The 22,019-nt window shown below is 47.3% G+C and overlaps 1 protein-coding gene across 2 annotated transcripts in view; it reads left to right on the plus strand.

Annotated features, from left to right (window-relative positions):
* The window catches only part of FBLN5 (fibulin 5), an 80,453-nt gene that overhangs the window by 10,422 nt on the left and 48,012 nt on the right, over positions 1-22,019 (plus strand). For both annotated transcript variants that reach the window (XM_032287613.1, XM_032287612.1), the window contains exon 4: positions 2,710-2,964. In XM_032287613.1, the coding sequence (XP_032143504.1) occupies positions 2,710-2,964 (255 nt within the window). The remainder of the gene's footprint in view (positions 1-2,709; positions 2,965-22,019) is intronic.

Consider the following 22,019-nt stretch of genomic DNA (forward strand, 5'->3'; position numbering starts at 1 on the left):
AAAAAAAAAAAAAAAAAAAAAAAAAAGAAATGCCATTTCAGGTAGAAGGAACAGCATAAGCAAAGATCAGGTATGGAAAGGACGCTCAGAGCATAGAATAGTTTGTTGTTGACAGAGAATAGGGTATATGAACAGAATCAGACAGTTCTACTTGCCCCCCTCTTAGGGGAAGTATTTAGCTTTTAAATTATATTGAATTTAGGCAAAATAATTTGTCTTCTCCGAGCTCATGACAGCCATGCTCCAGAGGGGAGATAGATGATTTGAAAAACCAATGAATGGTGAGGAATAAAACCCTGCCCTGGGAAATCTGGGCTTACACTTTGATTTTGAAGTAAGGTGTTTTGATTTGAAGACTTGATGAGGGATTAAGAGTGGAGCAGTGGCCTTCTTTTCTGGACCACCATTTCCAGTGGTTGCTTCAGGCTTCGAGCTGGAGAACAGGCTGTTGCATTCTGCACCTTGACGTTGCTTCTTCCTCTGGTGGGATTTGGTGTGTTTCTCAGACGAGATGCTGGGGGTGACTTGTCAGGTGCAGGCATGTGGTCTCCAGCCTCCAGCCCCACACAGAGCAGGCTCCGAGGCAGGTATACGGGATCATGTTTGCTGCTCGCAGGAGCCACAGTTCAGGCCTCCCCTGTCTGTACCCTAGCAAGGCTGATTTTCTAGAGTCCACCTCTCCCCTTCTAGACATAACAAGCAGAGCCCAGCCTGGCTGGAAATGGGCCTTGTTGGCTGGCACAGAGCTAACTTGAAAGCAAAGCTCTGCTTTCTTAACAAGCAACTAGCTCTCCATCAAGCCTTGTTTTTGTTTTTGTTTTTTTTTTGAGATAGAGTTTCACTCTTGTTGCCCAGACTGGAGTGCAATGGTGCCATCTCAGCTCACTGCAACTTCTGCCTCCCGGGTTTAAGCAATTCTTCTGCCTCAGCCTCCCAAGTAACTGGAATTACAGGTGTGCGCCACCTTGACTAATTTTTTGTATTTAGTAGAGACGGGGTTTCACCATGTTGGCCAGGCTGATCTCGAACTCCTGACCTCAGGTGATCCATCTGCCGCAACCTCCCACAGTGCTGTGATTACTGGCCTGTGCCCAGCCTAAGCCTTGTCTTTGTTGACATAAGGGACTCTTTCTGCCCTGACCTCTGTACTTGAAATAGAAGTAGAGACAATTGTTAGACCCATCCCACTCTGTTAGACTACATTTCAGAGTGTAGTATATGCACACGAGGGTCCCTGGCATTTTAGATGGTATACCCACAGATACACACGCTTCATTTTAATAGTATATATTTATTTTCACCGTTACTTTCTATTTATGCTAATTTTCACTTCTGTAGTCATGTAAGATTTTAATAATACATTTATTTGGGCTTCAAATATGGGTTTATTTAAGGAAAGAGTAGGTGCAAATGATAGTACAGGTTGGTTTTAGTTCATTCTCTGCTGATTATACCTAAATACCTAAAACTGGGTAATTTATAAAGAAAAGGAATCTAGGCCGGGCATGGTGGCTCATGTCTGTAATCCCAGCACTTTGGGTGGCCGAGATGGGCAGATTACCTGAGGTCAGGAAATCAAGACCATCCTGGCTAACATGGTGAAACCCTGTCTCTACTAAAAATAAAAAAAATTAGCTGGGTGTGGTGGCACATGGCTGCATTCCCAGCTACTTGGGAGGCTGAGGCAGGAGAATCACTTGAATCCAGGAGGCAGAGGTTGTACTGAGCCAAGATCCCACCACTGCACTCCAGCCTGGGCGACAGAGCGAGACTCTGTCTCAAAAAAAAAAAAAAAAAAAAGAAGAGGAATTTATGTCTTACAGATGTGGAAGCTGAGAAGTGCAGGGCTGAGGATCTCCATCTGGCAGGGCCTTCTTTTGGTGGTGGGAGCTCCCTGCAGAGTTCCGAAGTTTGCAACGCATCACATGGGAGGGGCCTGGGCTGCTAGCTCTGATCTCTCTTCCTCTTGTTAGAAAGCCGCCAGTTTCATTTCCAAGATAACCCATTAACCTATTAATCTATGAGTGGATTACTCCATTCAGGAGGGTAGAGCCTTCATGATCCAATCACCTCTTAGAGGCCCCACCGCGCAACATTGCAACACTGGGGATTAAGTTTTAACATGAGTTTTGGAGGGACATCCAAACTATAGCAAAGTTTGTGTAGATATGGCCAAAATCATGATGGCGGTATTTGAAAGGCTGATGTTGGGTGACACTGGTTACTTTTTTTTTTTTTGAGACAGCGTCTGGCTCTGTCACCCAGGCTGGAGTGCACTGGCAGGATCTCGGCTCACTGCAACCTCCGCCTCCTGGGTTCAAATGATTCTCCTGCCTCTCCTGGGACTCAGGCGCACGCCACCATTCCTGGCTAATGTTTTGGATATTTAGTAGAGACAGGGTTTCACCGTGTTAACCAGGATAGTCTTGATCTCCTGACCTCATGATCCGCCGGCCTCAGCCTCCCAAAGTGCTGGGATTACAGGTGGGAGCCGCCGCGCCGGGCTGACACTGGTTACTCTGATTCCCTTCAGCCGACATTGGGGGGTACCTTCCCGTGATGAGTTGGGACCGGCCCAGGTGTTTGGGAGCAGATGCTGGTGAACTCTGGGAGCGCTTCCTCCACGCCTGCTTTCAAGTTCTGCTTAAATATGCACGGGACGAGACGCGGTCGGCAGCCGCTAATGCTCGTCCTTTCTGTGCCTTCCAGATATTGATGAATGCCGGACCATCCCCGAGGCCTGCCGAGGAGACATGATGTGTGTTAACCAAAATGGCGGGTATTTATGCATCCCCCGAACAAACCCCGTGTACCGAGGGCCCTACTCGAACCCCTATTCGACCCCCTACTCAGGTCCGTACCCAGCAGCTGCCCCACCGCTCTCAGCTCCAAACTATCCCACGATCTCCAGACCTCTCATATGCCGCTTTGGATACCAGATGGATGAAAGCAACCAGTGTGTGGGTGAGTAGCTCAGCCCGTTGTTCCTCCCCGTTGTGCTTTGGCGAAGACATTGTCTATATCCGGCGTGTTCGCCCCAAACGGGCTCTCAGTTGCCGTTTGATGCACCAGTGAAAGGACTTACTTTCTGCATACTTATTTCACTCCTAGCAGCCTGTACCTTGGGTTCCTGCCCAACTAGGGAGGTTATTTTGCTGTTTTGTTCACAGTTCTCCAGAAAACCAATTTTTTCTCTAGTTTATTTTCATCTATTTACCTATCCATCTCTATTCATCCATTGATCTATCTGTCTATCTATCTATCTATAATTCATCTATGTATTTAAAGACCAAGGTAATATTTTCTCAATTAAATAACAAATACATCTGGTCAGACTTACTATAATAAGTAAATCTCAGAGAAAGATCTAGAAAGGGTCAGAGCCCTGTCCCCAGCACCCACACCCTTGATAGGAAGTGTGCTCCTGCAGTAGAAGAAGCCTTGAAGGCCACGCCCACTGTTCTGGAAAGTAAGTAGGTTACTGGGGTTGGAACTAATGTTCTTTTGGCCAAAAGGAGCCTCACTGATAGCAGCTCACAGAAAAAGTAGACCTCCAGGAAGAAGTAGACACAAAGAAATTGGCAAGGGGTGTGACCAGTGCCCTAGAGAGTTTAGGTTCTGTTGGCCAGTGTGGCCTTGGAGGCAAGTTACCTAGGATTCTCCCTGGTCCCTTTACCTGTGATCAGACCAAAACCTTGTCACTGTCTCCAGCTCTGGAAGATGGTGTTTAGACTGAAGGCTCTAAACTTTTTGATTATGCATCCCATCTGCAAAATCTTTTTGAGTCTGGACCCCCATTATATGGATATTTATAAATTACATACATGCCCTGTCATATGGATTGTAGGGTATAAACCTCAAACCTCACATAAGAAATATGAAATTTCAGTGGATGTGATAAAAATAAATATGAAATGGCCAGGCGTGGTGGCGCATGCCTGTAATCCCTGCACTTTGGGAGGCCGAGGCAGGTGGATCACCCGAGGTCAGGAGTTTGAGACTGGCCTGGCCAACATGATAAAACCCCATCTCTACTAAAAATACAAAAAATTAGCTGGGCGTGGTGGTACGTGCCTATAATCCCAGCTACTCAGGAGGCTGAGGCAGGAGAATTGCTTGAACCCCAGAGGCAGAGGTTGCCGTGAGCCGAGATCTCGCCACTGTACTCCAGCCTCTGCAACAGGAGCAAAACTCCATCTCAAAATAAATAAATAAATATATAATAAATAAATGTGAACTGGGAGTGGTGGCACGTGCCTGTAGTCTCAGCTACTCAGTAGGGTGAGTGGGGAGATCACTAGAGCCCAGGGGTTCAAGGCTATGGTGTGCTATGATTTCGCCTGTGAATAGTCACTGCACTCCAGCCTGGACAACACGCTGGGACCCTGTCTCTTAAGAAAATATAGATATGAATTGAAGTTTTAGTATTTTTTTCCTCTGCCCTAAAAGTTTGGGAGACCATCGGTCCAGCAAGATTTTTGTTTGTCCCATTTCAGGACTCTGGAGTGTTGAGCTGTAACCCGCTATTAGGGAAGCTGTGTTGGTTAATTTATGGTGTCTTCTACATGCTTATGTGAAGGCGTGTGCATTCCCATTTGAATACACATAAATGACATGCAGATAAGTGTCTTCAGAGCTACCAGGGAACACTGGATATTCTTGAACGCAAACTTCCACATTTTCACTGGTCTTAAAAGGTGTGGTCTCTGTATGTGTTGGCGGTGGGGGGGGGGGGGAGAGAGAGAGAGAGAGCGAGCAAGCTTGCTTCACCTTAAATGTAGATGAGCGTGCAAAGGGAAGGAGGGTGGGGCCCAGTCAAGCCAGTTTTGGTGGAGAAGATGGTAACATGCTTTCTTATAACCAGCATCAGGACGAAAGACCTTTGTAACTAGAAGGGACTTTTTACCAATCTTTAACTTCAGCCTCTTCATTTTGCAGAAAGCAGAGTGTGGACTGCAACCAGTTAGATAATTACAGAGGTAGGATGTCAGTCCAGCTCCCCTGACTACTCCCCTGTCTATGATCTCCTAACTGTAGGAAATGACCTTTCCTATCTGGTAGAAAAGAAATGATCCCAAAAGAAATTGCAGAGATAGGCAGGTGGGAGGTGTTGCTCTTCCAGGATGTTATGTAGGGGCTGGATAAGCCAAGGGATCAGCCCTTACGTGTCTTGAGGTGAGGAAGAGGGTGAAATGCTTCTTTGAAGGTGCTCTGCGGTTTTGGCAAGGGGCCTTCGGTGGTTGTGGTGTAGACAGCTCTAGCTGCTTGGGCAAGCTCACTGGCCTCTTCTGCAGAACAGCTGGGAACTGCTGCGGGTGTCTCCAAAGTGTCTCCCTCCTTCTCTAGACCTGTTTCCAGGGTCCCAGTGCCCTTGACAATGAGGACATGGCTGGGAAACTTGTTCCTCCCTGGCCCCTCTGACGTCATGCCATTTATGCCTCCAAACCTGTCACACGGGAGATGTGGAACTTTCATAATGGCCCTTTTGTAAGGAGAATACAATCTAGGAACCCTAGTGAGGACTGGCACCAGGCCCATCCATTTCCAAAAAGTTCGGCATTATGCATTCATAAGTCCTGAGTCCTTTCTAACTTCCCTTCACTCCACCCCATGGTTTCCTGATTTTACAGAGGCTTTCAAATGGCCCTTGCTGAGGTCTCTCTGTGTATTGTAAAGAGGTGGCATTGTGGGGGCAGGGGGAAGTAAGAGAAGGGATGGGGAAGGGAGACTCTCTACTTACTGCTCCTTCCAAGAACTGGGATGGGAGAGAGGTGGGCCTGGGAGCAGGGAGAAGGGAAGCGAGGCTCCGTGGCGGAGGTGGGAGGGAAGGAAATGAGATGGGGAGATCACTGAGAAAAACCAAGGAGGTAAGTGTAACTGCCCAGAGAATGTGGGTATTTCCAGGGCACAGCTCTGATCCTGTGGAGGAGGCACTGCATGAGCAGCGTGTAACTCGGGGAGAGTTGGGGAAACCTTTCTGAAACTTGATTGTTCTGAGAGGTGGACAGCCTCTCCAAAGGCATCTTCTTCTCTTCATCAAAATAAACATAACGGCCAACAGTGACATCCACAGCAGCAGTGGTAATAATATCCAATACCTGGATAGTACTTGTGTGCTAGGACCTTTACAGTAATTAATGTGCTTGATCCTCATAACCACCTACAAGGTAAAATTATTACCATTTTTATTGTACCCATGAGGAAACTGAAGCAGAGAAGCTAAGAAACCTGTTCAAAGTCACACAGCAAGTGAGCGGCCAAGCCACGATTTGAACCACTCCGGCTTTGAATGAGAAAACAGGCTCAATGAGGTATAGATTTGTTCAAGGGTGCTCAGAGGGTCAGTGCTGAAGTCAAGATTAAAAACGAGGTCCTTCTCTTCCTCTTTTTGTTTTTGAGATAGGGTCTGGCTCTGTCACCCAGGCTATAGTGCGGTGGCACGATCACTGCAACCTCTGCCTCCTGGGCTCAAGTAATTCTCCCATTTCAGCCTCCCAAGTAGCTGGGAATACAGGCGTGTGCCACCATGCCTGGCTGATTTTTGTATTATTTCGTAAAGACGGGGTTTTGCTATGTTGCCCAGGCTGGTCTCAAATTCCTGGGCTCAGGCAGTCCTCATGCCTCGGCCTCCCACAAAGCTGGAATTACAGGTGTGAGCCATGGCGCCCAGCTCTCTCTCTCTCTCTCTTTTTTCTTAATGAAACTTTCTGCTCTGTAAAATTTTGAACCTAGTCAAAAGTAGAAAGAACATAGCACCTGCTTGCTCATCACCCCCCTGCTGTAGTTATTAGCACGGCTCAATCTCCTTTCTTTGCACTCTCCTCAGTGCATTAATTTAAAGCAAATCCCAGACATGATATAATTTCATCGTTAAAGACATCAGAATTATCTCTAAGAGATAAAGAGATTCTTTACAAAAATGAATTTAAGGCCAGGTATGGTGGCTCATGCCTGTAATCCTAGCGCTTTGGGAGGCTGAGGCGAGCAGATCACCTGAGGTCAGGAGTTCAAGAGCAGCCTGGCCAACATGGTGAAACCCCGTCTCTACTGAAAATACAAAAATTAGTTGGTGTGGTGGCATGCGCCTGTAGTTTCAGCTACTCCGGAGGCTGAGGCTGGAGAATTGCTTGATCCCAGGAGGCAGAGGTTGCAATAAGCCATGCTCACGCCACTGCACTCCAGCCTGGGTGACAGAGTGAGACTCCACCTCAAAAAAATAAAAACTTAAAAAAAAAACCCTCCAAAAACACAATATCATTATCAAACCTACAGAAGTCAATAATAATCTCTTTTATCATTAAATATCCAGGTATTCAAATCTCTCTGATTGTCTCATAAGTGCCTTGCAGTCTCATCACAAATGGCCAGATTCCTGCAGTCTTTGGGGTAGTGTGGCTCTAGCAAAAACCTACTTCCTCAGCCACAAAACATTCATTAACTTAATCAGTTATTGAAGAGTCCCTACATTTGCCACTGAGCCAAGTTGGTTAGCAAAGCCAGCACTTGCAATGTCCACACAGAGCGGTAACAAGTTGAGCCCCAAAGGGGCCATATATACGAAGCCATCTCAACAGCCTGTTTTCTACTTGTTTGTTGGAATCCGATCGTTGAAGTTCTGCAGATTGCATTGGTTGACAAGTCTCTGAAATGTCTTTTAGTCTTTATTGTTTCCCTGGCCACTTATTTATTGAAGAGGCTGAGCTGTTTGTTCTGTAGAATTTCATACGTTTGGGAAGTGGCTGATTACACTCTTGGGGGGCGGTTTATCTTGTTCCTTCATCCCCTATATTTTCCTGTAAGCTGCTAATAGATCTAGAGACTTGATCCAGTTCAGGTTAAATTTTTGGGTAGGCTATTTTGTAGGCAGCGTCTTTGATCTTTTGCCCTCTTCATGTACTGTTTTCTTCTCTAAAGTGTAAGACAGTCTGCCTTGGGAAGGCCAGCGAGCATCCTCTTTCACTGTCATTTACTTTGTCTAGGGTTTGGACCTACTGTCAAGGAAACAAGTCTTCTCCCTTGCTCCCACATGAGGCCATGCCCTGTTTCCACAGCCTGGGTGGGGCCTGACTCAGTGCCTGGTGGCCAGTCCCTCAGAGCTTCCTCCTCAACTTCTCTGTTTTTGGTTCCACTTTGGAGATGACTAGGCCCTGCTCTTCTGGAACAATGTCTGTCCTTAGGCTTGGGTCCACAGGCCCCCAGATGTATAAAGCTGGATTGCTTGGGACACTTCTGCAGACAGGATGAATAGTGACCCAGGAATTACAGTCCATGAGCCAAGCAAGCTTTGTGTTGTTCAGAAAACTGACATCTTGGCATGAGAGTGATGGGACTCATGGCTTATTATAGTGTGTCACTCAGGTCCTGTACCCTTGGGAGATCTGGTAATCAGATTCTCAGGGGAGGGAGAGCCAGAGAGACATGGTTAACTGGTAAGCAGGGAGGGGCTGCTGGAGGAGAGCCTCACCCAACAGCTCTCAATCAAGACCCAGACAGAGGCCAAATCAAACACATACACAGTTCTGCGCTGGCCACATAGACGGATGGTCGGGGACTGAGGATGGTGCAGTGCTGAAGGCTCAGTGAGTGGGGTGAGCTGCTGCCAAGTGGCTGGGGCACCCAAGATGTCGACTCCCATTCAGGAACCCTCCTCTCATGGCACGCTGCCCCTGAGACCAGGTCCCTGAATGTGGCCGCCACTCATCTCTGTCAACTCATTCCCTTGGGGGCTCAGCTTGTCAACTCTCTGGGTGGACACTCCAAGTTCTGGCTTTGCTAACCAGCTTGGCTCAGTGGCAAATGTAGGGATTCCATCAGTAACTGATGTTTGTGAAATGTTTTGTGGCTGAGAAAGCAGCCTTTTACTAGAGCCGTGTACTCCAGGGACTGCTGGAATTCTGGCCATTTGTGAAATTACAACAATATCTTGATTCTGTCTTCTAGTCCAGGACTTCTGTTGTTGTTGTTGATCAGGGCGCCCAAGCAGGCAGAGAACAACCTATGGGATCCTTTTAGAAGGTGGATGGTGTTGGTTTGAGGCTTTCTCTTGAGTTATTTTTCCTGAAAGCCAGCCAGTATTTCTTCAATCAGCTGATATGTACAGAGTCCCTTGTTGGTGCCAGGCTCTGGCCAAGGCACCGAAGGGGATCTGGAGCTGTGCACGGCCGTGGAGCTCTCTCTAGAGTTTGTGGTCAAGGAAGGGAGATTAGACACAATGCAAGCAGCTGAAATTCAAGGGGGCCTCCGATGAGTTCCTGAGATTATACTAGAGAAGACAGAGATAAGAAGGCTTTTGGGGTGGAGGGGGCTGGAACTTGGAAGTCAGACGGGCCTTGATTCTCACCTTGGTTTGGCCACTTCCTACCTGTGAGACCAGGGGGTTGGGTTCCTCATCTGTCAAATGGATATAACAACACCTTCTCACAGATAACATGTGCGAACACCTTGCCCGGTGTTTATGCGGAGTATCCCACGGTAACTGTTAATTGGGAAAGATTCATGGAGGAGGCTGCTAGGGTCTTGAGATGATAACCCATGGGAAGATTCAGAGTCTGAAAATGCATTGAGGGTCTAATTCTTTAAAAACCTTTAAAATGACCTAAAACTGAGCCCAGTACACATTTACCTTGCAGGCCTCAAAGGGCTTTGTCCAGCTAAGCCTGCTGTGGCTTCACTGAGCATCTGCTTGGAAATGGCAGCAGAGCCTGGGATTATTTAAATTGTGAGACAGAAAAGTGGGAAGTGGGAAATGTGGCGTGAAGGCCGAGGGCAAGTAGAAACCTCAGCCCCTAATGTTGGCAGGTCTGTGGTTAGCAAAACCTAGGAGGATAGGGCGGCCTTCACTCCAGCAGACTTTTCTTATTTTTTATCCAGGCCTCTGGCTTGGGCTGTAACTTGAAACTCAGTCCTCAGGCTGGGACCAGAAGGAAAATGCATGAAACTGAGATGGGGAGGAAAATGTATGAAATCATGAAACTGATTCTTTAGCTGCTAAGGGCACTGGGAGCAGGCAGGCAGGGAGGAAATGGGATTCTGCATTGAGGCGGGGCTCTGCAGCTGGGTTTGCGCAGATGTCTGTGAACTGGCCCCAGCAAGCTTGTTCATGGGCATTGCCAACCCAGGCTTCCCATCTTGCTGCAAGCCTTTCCCCATCATTGCTGGGAAGATGGGCAAGTGGCTTCACTTCTCTAAATTCCTTCTCAGATTTTCCTCCTGTAAACAGGGATACCACCACCAACCGCCACAGGAAATTTGGAGAATTCACTGAGAGAATGTATGCAGATTATCTACATCGAGGCCGGCTTATAGATCTCATCATTCCATCATGACTTCTCCTGCTCCAGACCCCTAGTCCCAGTGTTCCATTTTTTTTTTTTTTATTCTTTCCTCTGGGAAATAGATTTAATAGTGTGTGTCTTTTAGGGTGTTGAAAGTTGAATTTTTGCCAGTTTCCAGCAGTAGGAGTTGGGGTTAACTTGCGCTTCCAAGGAGACCTAAAGAAGACAGGACTTCAGGAAGCTGTCCAGGACGGCTGCTCCCAAAAGTCACTGTGCCTTGAATCACCTGGGGAGAATGCGGTTCTGACTCGAGAGGTCTGGGGTGGGCCCTGAGGGTCTACATTTTCTTATAGGCCCCAGGTGATGCCACGCTACTGGTCCAGGGACCACCCTTTAATTAGCAAGGCCCTAGTTCATCTGTCTGTTTTTTGACAGCACTGTATTCGAAGAAAGGTAGAAGCTTTATTTTTTTTCATGCAATTCCTATATTGTTTGAATTTGTTAGAATGTATTAGTTATTTTAAACCAAATGTATTACTTATTTAAAACACAAACTGGAAATAAATGATTTTAAAGCCGAAATTGAAGTAGTGGTAAAGGGATGAGATTAGACATCAGTAAGAACTGGGTTTTGATCCCAGATTTGCTACTTTTTTGCTGTGTGACATTTAGAAAGTCACTTGGCCTAAGTCTCTGGCCTAAGTTTTATTATCTGTAAAAAGAAAAGATAGTGTTATACTAGGGGTCATAATCTGGGGTCTGTGGACAGAAATCAAGGGATTTATCATCATGTTTTTCCCCACTAACGTTGAATTGAGATTTGGCATTACTATTCATTGTAGGAAACAGGACTATTAGAAGCACCTGTGATGGTATTGACAAGAGACTCAGATATTTACATATCATATTACAGCTGTGGCCGTTATTTTGAAATACTTTGAAGTATTTTGAAATATTTTTAGACCTTATTTATGCTTATCACTTCAAAGCTGAAGAAGATACTAGATCTGCCTAATTTTGTTTTTTAATGCACTGATAAATTACTGTATCATACATTTGTGTGTGTGTGTGTGTGTGTGTGTGTGTGTGTGTGTGTGTGTGTTTAGAGTCAGGGTTGTGTTCTGTCATCCAAGCTGGACGGATTACGGCAGCATGATCTCTGCTCACTGCATCCTCAACCTCCCAGGCTTAAGTGAACCTCCTACCTTAGCCTCCCACGTAGCTGGGACTACCAGTGAATGCTGCCATGCCCAGCTAATTTTTGTCTCTTTTGTAGAGACAGAGTCTTACTATGTTGTCCAGGCTAGCCTCTAACTCCGAGGCTCAAGTGATCCTCCTGCTTTGGCCTCCCAAAGTGCTGGGATTACAAGCATGAGCTGCCATGCCCAGGCATACATTTGTTTTTTAAATATTTTGGTATCTGCATTTCAATATAATTGTTTTCTCATGTAATCCTGTGAGTTTTATTTTATGCCATTTAAAGCATTATTCTAAGAAGAAAGTCCATAGGCGTTAGCAGCCTGCCAAACAGATTCAAGGCACACACAAAAAAGTTTAAATTCCCTGGTCCTGATGATTTCTCAGGTTTCCTCTGGCTCAAGAATGTTCCACTATTTTAAATCTTCCCAATCTGTAGGGAACATAATTTTTGTGTTAACCCTTTCTCACCTGGATTGCCCAGGTGATGTGTTTCTTCTCTGTTGCGTGTGTTTCAACAGCACACAGGCCTACTGACACCTGCTAGGGCCCTACCAAGTCTCCACTTGTGAAGAAGTCCCTCCCACCCCCAGTGGTAGCTGGCTTTGATCATTGGCACTGGTCTGGTGAGGTTCGGGGCACTGGCTCGCCTCACGTTCTGGGTGGGGTCCCACTGGTGAGCCTTGCCCAGCCCTTGGTGCCTTTGTGTAGTACGTCACTTCCCCGTGTCTAGCATGGCAGTGTTTTCAATGACCTACAAGTTTGTCTTGGCTCTCATCTTACGTTCCTTGGTCTGGTCATGTTTCTTTTATTTCTACTCCACTCTAGAATTAGCCAGTTGTGTGTGAAGAGCAAGTGGTGTTGCAGAGGACGGATGAAGTGTAGACTTTTTAATGGCAGGACCATTCAGATCTGGTCTGGCAAAAGTGGCTGCATTTCCAAGTCTCCAGAGAGCGCTGCCTGGAGGGCAGGAGGTTGAAGTTACCTGCCAGGTTGCAAATAGCCTCAAAAGCTGTGTTACTCCGGGGACTGGTAGAATTCTGGCCATTTGTGAAATTACAAGCAATATCTTGATTCTCTCTTCTAGTCCAGGATTTCTGTTACTGTTGTTGATCAGGGCGCCCAAGCAGGCAGAGAGCAACCTATGGGATCCTTTTGGAATGTGGATGGTGTTGGTCTGAGGCTTTCTCTTGAGTTATTTTTCCTGAAAGCCAACTGGTATTTCTTCTGTCAACCAATGTGTACAGAGTGCCTTGTTGGTGCCAGGCTCTGGCCTAGGCAGCGAGGGGGATGTGGACATAGGGGACGTAATCTGAGGTCTGCGGATAGAAATCAAGGGATCTATCATCATGTTTTTCCCCACTAAGCCAGTGCTAAGCTGACTGTTTAGCACATGTTTTTAAAACTAGTAGGAGATGAATGACATGATGGCTTCTTAGAGAAGTGTAATCATTCTAGGTGTGTTGAAATGGAGGAAGGTGATCACACCATCTCTTTTGTTATCAAGACTAGCTTTAGATTTCTTTCCAAACATGCTTTTGATGTAAGTGGATTGAATTCACCACTGGAGAACTCTAGAGCAGAATGACTCACATGGGTTCTGTACAGAAATTCACAGATGTTCTGTAGATGTTCTCCACAGATCTTAACTGCTTGTGTGAATGGTGTCTGCATAGCATCTGCAGCTCCCACCCCTAACCCTGCTGTAATGCAAGAAGCAGAGTCATTTGGGGGGGATTGAGGAGATGTTTGTGCTATCAGGAATGGATTAAATGAAATAAAGAAGTGAAAATATCGTATGAATTCAGGCCATTCATTTTAGGGAGCGTGTGTGCTTGAGTGAAACAATAAATCAGGAATCCTATTTGATGCTGACAACAGCAGCTTCATGTAAATATCATCCCATAGGCCCAGGTCATTTCTTTTTTAGGGAAAAAGGGGAGATCTTTATTTCTGAAAGGATCTGAGTGAGCAGTTTCATGATGCCAGGCAATAGTGGTAGAGAGTGTGATGCAGTGGAAAGAGCATGGGTTTAGAGTCGCACCGACGTGGGTTCGAATCCTATCACTGCACCATTGCATGGTGCAGGGCTTTAAATCCTTTGAGTGTGTCCCAGCTACAAGATAGGACAATGCTGCTTATCTTCTGGAACTGTTTTGTGGCTTAGTGAAGGATGTGCTGAGTGTCCGATAGGTCTTCGCCCTCTAAGCAATTGCATTGTCACTCCCACCTGTCCACTCCCTGTACCTACAAGCTCTTTATCTCATAGGAGCAGCAACTCTGTTTGCTTTCCATCTTCACAGCCCCTGCCAGTCATAGGGTCGGACACGTGCCAGGTGCTTGTTGGCTGCTTATCTCAGGTGGGGAGGCTTGGGGAAGGAGAGTTAGTTGGGGAGGGAGAAGAAGAGGGGCTTCCTTTCAGTTTGTGATCATGTCTTGACAATTCTCCCCGTCTCCACTCTGACCTCACTCAGGCCACAGAGGCAGCTTTCGAGCCTTTCTCGAGGGTCTCTTAGACTCTGGGAGTGCTGAAGAGCTACCTGGGTACCTTTGTTCTCCTCTCCTTGGGGCTGCCAGCAGCTGACACAGGCCATGTGGTTCCCAGGCCTAACAGGCTGGGATTGGGGGAGTGCTTGTAGGCTGGGCTGACCCCTCATCAGAGAGACCAACGAGCCAGACAGCCTCTCTCCAGCAGCCAGCCCTGGGCATTGAGCATGGGGGCAGAAAGGCCAGGGCTTCCCAGCAGCCCCAGATGTGTGCACCGAGGGCAGGCAGGTGCCCCCAGGTTCTCATCTTTCATAATGGAGAGCATGGGTGTCAGGGGTTCAGGGAAGTAGGTGGAGTGCCTGGCAGGGGGAATTCCTGAGACAAAGGCACAGTGCCAGCCTCCACTATTTATCCACAGTATCTGGCAGAGTGAGCTCTCGTGGAGTGATTTTTGAATGAATGAATGGCAGGAAGGAAGAGTGAAGGTGCTGTCGAACCCTGGCTAGCCAGAGGGGGGCGCCACTGCTTTCCTCACTCGGCCTCCCAGCACTCACCTCCAGTGCACCCCCTGCTGACCCCTCCCACTACACTGGGTGCCAAGAAGGGACTAAGGTGACCAAAAGTGTTCTTGTTCCTTGAATGCTCTGTGGGCTGGCACCATGATCACTGTGGGTGTCCTGCACCCAGCAAGACGTTGGGCACCACTGGCCCTCATCTGATGTACAGCAGCGCTGATGGGCCAATGGAAAAAGATGCCTGTGAAGAACCTTCCAGTCAGATTAACCTGCAAAGAAACCCATGTCCACTGTCCCCTTCCCTAAGAGGAAACTCTGTGGGAGGCTGTGCCCTTCCTACCTTGAAGCCACAGCTTTGTTTTCCTGCCACGGGAGAGATTGGCTCTCAGGGCTTCACCACCAGCCAGCGCCAGCTCCTTGCACAACTCTGGAGGGCACCACTCAATTGAATTACATGTCACTGGCACCCCCTGGAGCCCAGCAACCATCCTGAGGCTCCTGTTTGTCTTGGAAACAGAGGAGCATGCTTGGGGTAGGGTCTCTGGGCCATCTCCTTGGGGGCTGGCAGGGAAAGGACATTCACAGGATTCCTTCCCTCCAGAGGGCCTCCGACAACAGACTAGATGTCAAGGACTGACCTCTTGTTCCCCTCCAGCTTGTCGGAGCCGGGCCAGAGGGGAGACGGGGACAGCCAGTGCTGGCCCTGCTGCAGGCAGCCAGCATCTACAGACTCCGGGGCCGGCGGGTATGCTGGGGCCGGGGAAGCAGAATACTTAAGGTCTTGTCAGTGCTGTCTGATTTTCTTTCAAACTAAAACATTTGTGGAAATCCAGCCAGAGTTGATTTATGAGCTCTACATATTTCACAGGTCTTAACATGTCCCCCAGGAATCAGTGAGGTCAGACAGAACAGACTTTGCATCCGGAATCAATATGAAATTGGCATCTTCAACGGTTTCCATGGGGGAGGGGTTAAGAGTTTGAGGGAGATTATATGAAACAATGCAAAGACACAAAAAACCCTGACTCTGCTTCATTCCGTTAGGGAAAAAGATGGGTCATCTGTTTTCTGCATCTGAGCTGAGTGAGGGGTGGCCTTCTCCGCTGGGACAGGGATGAAGTGTGACGGGACAGGACTGCTGGGGCAACTGAGAGCTCAGAGTGCACTCAGGGATGACCACAGCACCCCGTACTTATCCTCCGGCTCACACTCCATAGCTGTGATAAATAGACATTTGCAATTATTTATTTAACATCTCTCCACCCAACAGAGCTTTCTGTCTTATTCACCACTATTTTTTTTATTTCTTGTTATTTTTCTCTTGTGCAGTGGTGCTGTCTTGGCTCACTGCAATCCTTGTCTCCCGGGTACTAGCAATCCTCATGCCTCTGCCTCCCGAGTAGCTGGGAATACAGGTGTGCGCCACTATAGCCAGGTAATTTTTGTATTTTAGGAGCGGTAGGGTTTCACTGTGTTGGCCATGTTGGTCTCAAAGACCTGAGCTCAGGCAATCTGCCTGCCCTGCCTCCCAAAGTGCTGGGATTACAGGTGTGAGCCACCACCCCCAGTCTCACCATTGTATTTTTCTAGTGCCTGATAAATATTTGTTAAATGAGCAGAAAAGCTACATGAGTGGATTGTATGTGTCAGATTCAAATAAGAAAGGGAAAGGAATTCGATATTAGGTACGGTTTCTACATAGGTTACCTTATGACCATTGATGGAATTCATTTATCCATTTACCATTAACGTATTGAGGTCTGAACTGTGCATGTGAAGATTAACCCATTTATGCCTGAGGTTGCAATTTTTTAAATTTTTGCAATCAGATCTTGGTGATGACCTTGAACAGTAGGATATAAATAACTCTCACATGCTTAGCGTTCCAATAATGGAACACTAGGCATGATTAGCATAAAAGTATCAGACATCATCACCACCCTGGCGAATTCACAGCCTCTTAGCAGGAGTCAGGTGGGCTGGTAGGAAATATGGAACCCAAATAATTATATATAGCCCAATGAAATGGGATGGCAACAAACATAGGTATGGGACACTTGGTTGGCCCTGGCTGGAGTGGCCACAGAAGCTTTCCTAAGGACAGGTGTCACACTTCTGTGATCCATTTGATTAGACAGACACTGACTGATCACTTTCCTGTGTCAAACACTGCCAAGTGCTGGGAGGGTCTAAGGAAGAACAAGATGACAAGATGCGGTCCCTGCCCTCAGGATCTCTCCGCTGAGTGGGTGTGAGTGGGGATTTGGGAGGGGGTTGTACACAACTCATCGGTTTCTCTTCATGAGCCAGTGTTAGATGTGACTAATGGGAGCAATATGTCCCAGGTGCTATGGGAGTGCCCTCAGGGAATGTGAATGCGTATGGTGGCCTTTAAGCAGATCTCTGCAGGATTGAGTAGGATTCCCGTGTCGGAGATGAGGAAGGGCATTCAGTGTTAGGGAATACTGAGGCATGGGGGCAAGAAAGTTCACTGCAAGTGCAGCCTTAATCATGAGTCAGCTGGTTATCTGCACGCTTATGACACCCCGTATGGCTGCAGCATGGGCACAGGTTGTGGGCAGGGCAGGCATAGAATAAGAGATGAGGCTTAGAAGCTTGGCATTCAGGGTTCTCCAACAGATTGTGAGGCCTTGAATGCCATGGAGTTGACTTGGGCTTTATTGTGTGAACACCGGTTTTTGAGCCAGGGAATGAAATGTTTACAAGCTTATTTGAAGATTTCTGCTTAGTCTAGTCTTAGCACTGCCACAAGCTCATTAGGTAGTTGTGCTCCAGTTCCTTCTCTTTCTGGGGTCCAGTTCACATCTGCATGAGAGGGGCTGGGCCATTATCTGTGAGGCTTCCTCCAGCCTTGACCACTCAGGATGCAAAGATACTTATGACAACCAGGTAAAGGGTGGCTTCTGGAGACAGGCAGCTTTTGGAGATGGTGTCTTCTTATTTGAGGCAGTGATTTTGCATGTAGCCTAAGCTCTAGGGGCTAATTACTGGGCCACCTCATAATGACATCACCTCTAAGTTCTCAGGGTCCTGTCAAAGTCTCCTTAAAGCTTGTTGCTGAGATGAACAGTTTGTCAAGACCCCTGAAAAAGGGGCATGAGTGGATGGAAGAAATTGACTCTCACTGTGATTGATGATGGGACCTGGCCTGGTCCTGTGAGAAATTTGACACTGCCTTTATAACTCCTGGGGAAGGCTTGCAAGCAGCTGGAGCAAAACACAAGCTCCTTAGGAAGCCAAGAATCCTCCCAGATTAACCAACAAGGTAGAGATGTAAGAGATCCCACCATCGGACGTCTCTGGAAAGTCCCACTTCAGACCTCCTCAACAGATCCTTTTTCCAGGACCATCTCAATCTCATTTCTCTCCAGAGAGCAGGCAGTGGCTGGGGACTAGGCGGCACTGGCCTGCGGTCTGTTGACTTCTCCCCCGTGGAAGCTGGGTCCTGCGGTTACCGCCATGAGCCCTTTCATTCTAGTAATTGCCACTGTAACACTGCATCTCACTTTCCAAATGCTTTCTTGAGAACCCTTGGAGTTCTCAAAACAGCCCAGCTAGAAAGGCAGGCCCAGGAATGTTCTTCCCTTTATTTTATTTATTTATTTACTTTATTATTATTTTTGAGACAGAGTCTCGCTCTTCACCCAGGCTGGAGTGCAGTGGCGTGATCTTGGCTCACTGCAACCTCTGTCTCCTGGGTTCAAGTGATTCCTGTGCCTCAGCCTCCTGAGTAACTGGGATTACAGGCACCTGCCATGCTGCCTGGCAAATTTTTGTATTTTTAGTAGAGACAGGTTTCGCCATGTTGGCCACGCTGGTCTTGAACTCCTGACCCCAGGTGATCCACCCACCTTGGCCTCCCAAAGTGCTGGGATTACCGAGGCACCATGCTTGGTTGCCCCTTCATTTTAGAGAATATGTGGAAGGCTCCATGACTGTCCCACGTCCCAGAGTTTGCTTGTGGTTTAGGCTGACCAGCCTGTGGGTCTGCCAGCTTTAGGCCCTTTTGAACCATCTCACAAGGTACCCTGGTTGGTCACGGACACATGCCTGCTCCTTTCTCTTCCCCACATATACCAGACCTTCCCGACCTCAGGGCCTTTGCACTTTCTCTTTCTTCTATTTGTAACTCTCTTCTGGCTCTTCACATTGTGGGCTCGTTCTCCTCTCGGGCTTCAGCTCAGTTCAGATGGCACCTCCTTAGAGAGTCCTACACAGGCCACCTTGTCTGAAATCATACTGCAGTTGCTCCCAGTCACAGCCTTATCATTTTCCATCACAGTCTTGAGCATGCATCCAATCCGCTGGAGGGCTTCAAACACAGATTGCTGCCCGGTTTCTGACTCAGTAGGTCTGGGGTGGGGTCTGTTTTTCCGGGTGATGCTGATACTCCTGGCCTGGGGGCTGCACTTTGAGAGCCACTGATTGGTGGCTTTTTATGTATTTGTCTGCTGCTTTTCCCCATCCCTTAGCTATAAACTTCATGAAGGGAAGAAACTACCTTTTTACCTGCTGCATCCCCACTCCTGGCCCATGACTGGTGCTTGCTAAGCCCCTGGTAGCTGACTATTGGCTGAAGCTCAGCTGGAACCTTTTGCCTCATAATCAATCATCTTGCACCTGAGAGGGAAGAAGGACAAGCATTGGCGGAAACTCCGGGAGCTGCTTGGTCTGATCTCCTCTCTCCTTTACTACCTTTTTCTTTCACTTTTTCACACTTGAGCCTTTTCTAAGGGTCATTATTGATTTTGTGTAAAGATTGCATGGATGATTTTCATAAAATCCCAGGTGATGGATTTTACTTTCTGGGTTCAGAATTCCAACCAAGCCACAGGATATCTGAGTAAGAGAATTAAAATGTGGTGACTGACTTGCATAGAACACCTCTTAGAATTCCCAAAGGGGCACTTTCAGAACCCTCTGTGTCTCAGGTCTACTAACTGTTGGTCTCAGAAGAATAAAGTTGAAATTTTGACAGATTAGAGTTGGGGTTTTTTTTGTTTTTTATTTTTAGATTTGGGTTTTAACCAGGAAATTTTGTCTTCCCTGACAAAGAGGATTTGAAGACGGGATCTAATGTTAGATCCCCCAAAGAGATTGCTTTGGCCAAAGAAGTGCTGAGGGTAGGCTTGGGCTGACCTCTACGGGGTTGAGGAAGTCTTTACCAATAAGGGACATTTATAGTTTATAGTTTGGTCAAGAAATCTGAAAGATAGATGTGTGATATGACATGATTTGTCCAAGATCACCTAGCAGGCCATTTGCAGTGCTGAATAAAGCCCACAGTCTCTGGTTTCTTAATCCCCAAAAATCACCAGTTGTGGAAAGAGGTCAGATTCAGCAGCTGAATGACCTTGAGCAAGCTACTCCTCTGTGGTTGGAGAATGATCTTTAAGATTAGTTTAGATATTCATTCATTTTGAGGCACTGGGGATAGTAAGTGACCAGTCTTCTTTGTAAATCATAGCGCTCTGTTCTTTCCATATTCAAACTCAATAAATAGTTGTAATTTGAATGAATTTGACTGCTAGCATCATCTCCTTCCAAAGACAGAAAATATGGGGCAGGAGACCCTGGTACACTAGCAGGCAGACAAGCCACAGATGGGTTAATAAAATGGAAAGTCATTAAGACAACAGGAGATAGTACAACTTGGCTTTTGGCTCTGAGGAGGAGGAAAGGCTTGCCAGGATTGCATTCCAGCACAGCCTACTGACTGTGGGGAAGAGTGTGTGGGACTCCAAATGGATCCCCAAGAGCCACACGCACGCTAATAAGTTCTCGTCAACAAGAACTCTGAGACCAGACAGGGGAGGGAGAAGGACAAGGCAGTCTCTTTCCCTCTGGAAGCTTGGGAGGTGCTCAGGGCCAGGGGGAAAGCCCACAGGATGTACTAGTTTGCTAAGGTGACCATAACCGAGCACCACAGGCTGGGCAGCTTAAACAACAAAATCGTATCGTCTCCTGGTTCTGCTGGCCAGAAGTCCAGGATCATGATGTTGGCAGGGTCAGCTCCTTTTGAGGGCTGCAAGGGAAGGATCTGTTCCTTGTCTTTCTCCTGGGCTTATAGCTGCCTCTGTGTCTTTACTTTCTCTTTCCTCTGTGGGTGTTTGTGTCTGAGTTTCCTCTCCTTAGGAGAACACTAGTGATTTTGGGGTAGGGCCCACTGTAACGGGCTCATTTTAACTCAGTTACCTCTTTGAAGAACCAGTCTCCAATCGCAAACATGTTCTGAGGCACTGGGGGTTAGGACTTGAACATATGAATTTTGGGGGGAAATGATCCACCCTATAACACAACCCTCTTCCTCCAGTGGGGATGCTTTTGAGATCAGACACCCCTGGGAATACCATTCATTCATTCATTCTTTTTTTTTTTTTGAGACGAAGTCTCACTCTGTTACCGAGGTTGGAGTTCAGTGGTGCAATCTCAGCTCACTGCAACCTCTTTTTCCCAAGTTCACATGATTTTCCTACTTCGGCCTCCCAAGTAGCTGGCATTACAGGTGCATGCCACCATGCCCAGCTAATTTTTATATTCTTCATAGAGGTGGGGTCTCACCATGTTGGCCAGGCTGGTCTCGAACTCCTGGGCTTAAGTAATCCACCCACCTCGGACTCCCAAAGTGTTGGGATTACAGGTGTGAGCCACAGTGCCTGGCTGCCATTCTTTTTTCTTGTTCTTATTGACCCAGCCCATCTGTGATTTCTTCTCAGAGGCCTTCTTAGAGCTTTACTGGTCTCATCCCAAGCCCGCTGGAACCTCCCCTTCTTTGAGTTCCCAAAACACTGTGCTTGTGCCTCCATTGGGACATTTCTCACCATCTACTTTAGACTTAGGAGTGAGCTTGTGCCACGTGCTCATTAAAGCTTCATGTCTTGGTTATCTTTATGTCTCTTTCATATCCCTGACCTCCTGCCTTGCAGATAGAACCGGGTTGATAATGTTTGTTGGCGTGTTGATAGGCCAGCTGTCCAAGAAAGTTGGGTAATAAGTGCTGGATAAACAGGACAATGATGTGGTTAGAAAACAGCAACCCAACATGCCTTTCTTTGGATTTTGTGCACTTGTAGACAAAGTCCAGCTACTGGATTTATAAAGAAAAGATGCTCTTTCCATCCTTCCATCCTCGTTTGACCCTGATGGGTCAACAGAAGAATCTACAAACCGGGTGCTCAGCATTCTTAAGCCCCCGGAGTTCAACTCAAGTGCCTCTTTTGGCCACTCTGGAAGAGACTCTTCAATCCTATCTTAAATAATGGCATTCTTTTGGCCCAGCTCTGTGGATATTCCTCCTTCCGCCCCCAGTCTCGTGACCTTCTGCCCTCTTGTTTCTTGGCTGAAAATCTGGGTCTGCTGTAGAGAGCAAGAGCAGTTTCAGCAGAGCCAGGGTCCTTCCCACGAATCCAGAGCCACACACACCAGAAAGCCTGACGGTGCAGAAGCAGCTGGGTTTTGGCAGGCTGATTCTGAAAAGCTTCGAATCACTTAGAAGCACTTTGTTCCCGAATGGTGTGTGGAGGAT

The sequence above is a fragment of the Sapajus apella genome, unplaced genomic scaffold (assembly GCF_009761245.1).
Source record: "Sapajus apella isolate SASKATOON/1434 unplaced genomic scaffold, GSC_monkey_1.0 scaffold20, whole genome shotgun sequence".
Taxonomy (NCBI): domain Eukaryota; kingdom Metazoa; phylum Chordata; class Mammalia; order Primates; family Cebidae; genus Sapajus; species Sapajus apella.